At 40.2% G+C, this 2,500-nt stretch overlaps 1 protein-coding gene across 1 annotated transcript in view; it reads left to right on the top strand.

The window, feature by feature from the left end:
- Positions 1 to 2,500, top strand: part of LOC144964500 (COMM domain-containing protein 10-like) — a 27,149-nt gene that overhangs the window by 18,789 nt on the left and 5,860 nt on the right. Inside the window, exon 7 of the mRNA XM_078898870.1 lies at positions 1,215 to 1,274. Within this exon, the coding sequence (XP_078754996.1) occupies positions 1,215 to 1,274 (60 nt within the window). The remainder of the gene's footprint in view (positions 1 to 1,214; positions 1,275 to 2,500) is intronic.

Below are 2,500 nucleotides of genomic sequence, written 5' to 3'. Positions count from 1 at the left end.
CACTTCTCTGAATCTGAATCTTCCTTTACTGTCCACCTTCACTCGTGAAGATTTTGACGTCGAAATTGTGGGATATGGGTGGAATGGCGGATGATGATGGTGACGACGACGATGATGATGATGATGATGAAATTATTGATAATTGATAATAAATATAATGATGATTATTTAGTGTCATCTTGGTAATTGTAGATACTGATACTGTCGCAAGAACAACGCTCTGCTATTGGTAGGTGAATACGAAACAGAATAGCACACACCCTGCCAATTTTGTATGAGCTGCACTGACAATCATTTTCAATGTTGCTCTGTTTTGTTTTAAAAGCTGAAATGATGAAGCACCTGACTACATATTAGAAATATAATTATGTACCCATTAGGAATTTACGATCCTCTACTGACAACACGAAGCTTACTCTTAGAAATAATTATAATTATAAATGTTATGGCGGCCGTTCCTTTACCCACACTGGGCCCCTTGTGTGGAATGACCTGTCCAGAAGGATAAGAGAATCAAAATCTATTGATAGTTTTTAAATCATTGTTAAAGCACTAGATGCCTTTATACCGTTACATTTTCATGATATTGATACGACATTACATACGCTGCTGCTATTGATATCATTGTGGTATGTGTTTTATTTATGTAACTTTTGTATGTGTGTAACCTGCATAGAGTATCATACAGTATTATTGGAATGAATGCAACAAAAGTCACATACATTTGCAAAGGAAAGGGGAGAGTTAAGGTTATGTTTTTGTTAGCTCATTTACAAGGATCGTTTTAAGTGAGATTTGATGCTTTTACATATTTACAGGGTTTGTTTTTTTTTTACCAAATCATTTGGCATCCCCGCATGTTAAAACTTGGTAAAATTAAAACTGCCGTTGTTTTAAAAAACACATTATATGCAATGTTAACCAAATGACACATACTGTGTTCTTTAAAAAAAAACGGCAGAATACACACACAATGCATCTGTGGTACCCTGAAAACACATGTCTTTAAAATGGTGGTCAGAAAATTTGAATCTCATACTTCAAACCTCCAGGAAATACCCCCCCCCCCCCTTCCCCCTTGTTGAGAGTTTTTAGCAAGGTGAAGGTCATTTTAATCGATCGATATCTGAAAAAAACAAGTTTTCTGGCCGAAGTTTTGACTAAATGTTTTCAAGGAACGGCAAGTTTTAGAATTTAGAATTATCCCATTCCAGAAAGACGAGAATGTTCGCATGGAGTTCACTCATGAAGAGCTGTACGAGTTCTACACCCAGGTAGGTCATGGTCATGTCATGTGTTGTTGACGTTTTACTTGTGTCACGATTACTATTCACCAAGCCCCCCACCCCCTTCCCTCTCCACCCTTCCAATTTTTGTTGTTGTTTTCGTTGTGGTGGTTGTTGTTGTCGTTCTTGTAGTTGTGGTGTTCGTATTTATTGTCTTTGAGTATGGGAGGGGGAGCGGGTTGGGGCGTAGCTATCGTTATGTTATAGCCTGATACTGAAACCCAAAAAGACTGGCATTTTGACGTCATTATTTGGTTTGTGCAACGTCTAGTGAGTTGTCGTTAGTAGAGCTCTTGGAAACAAGTTATTTCATTGGCTGAACTATTGAATACAACTCACAATTTGTTTTCTTTTGTGGGCAAAGACTTGTCTTTTTACGTCAGTTTTTTTGGTCAGCGTTGCCATCGTTATGTTATTGCCTGATACTGAAACCCAAAAAGACTGGCATTTTGACGTCATTTTTTGGTCAGTGTCAGGCCATAACTTTACGAAGGCCACGGTGTCAGGCTATAACTTTACGAAGGCCACGGTGTCAGGCCATAACTTTACGAAGGCCACGGTGTCAGGCCATAACTTTACGAAGGCCACGGTGTCAGGCTATAACTTTACAATGACTACGGTTGGGGGTGGACTTGTGACCTAAAGGTGTCGCCATTGCCATAGAACTTGCTGGAGTTAAGTTGCTCTTTTCAGTTTATTTGCTTCTTGTTTTTTGTTTGGTGTTCTTTTCTTTTCTATCCCAATAGTAACGTTCCACATATCTCCTCCTCTCTCCCACCCCCCTCTCTCTCTCTCTCTCTCTCTCTCTCTATCTATCTCTCATTCTCTCTCTCTTTTTCTTCTCTTTCTCTCTCTCTCTCTCTCTCTCTCTCTCTCTCTCTCTCTCTCTCTCTCTCTCTCTCTCTCTCTCTTCCCTCTCTCCTCCCTCTCACCTAGCTCCCTCCCCAATCTTCCATCTCCCCTTACCCCATTTCCCCTCATTTCACCATATCTCTCATGCCCATCCTCTCCTTAAAATATCATCCCACAAATATATACCCTCCTCTCCCTCCCTCCCTCTCTCTCTCTCTCTCTCTCTCTCTCTCTCTCTCTCTCTCTCTCTCTCTCTCTCTCTCTCTCTCTCTCTCTCCATCTATATCTCTCTTCAATTTCCTATCCCTATAATATCCGCTCAATATTTATAAATCTGCATAATCTCGGCGTCATCATCACCA

This window comes from Berghia stephanieae, chromosome 2 (assembly GCF_034508935.2).
Source record: "Berghia stephanieae isolate SIO BIC M18660-M18661 chromosome 2, UCSD_Bste_1.3, whole genome shotgun sequence".
In the NCBI taxonomy this organism is placed as follows: domain Eukaryota; kingdom Metazoa; phylum Mollusca; class Gastropoda; order Nudibranchia; family Aeolidiidae; genus Berghia; species Berghia stephanieae.
The sequence above is the reverse complement of the archived record's forward strand: the minus strand, read 5'-3'. Positions and strand labels throughout refer to the sequence as shown.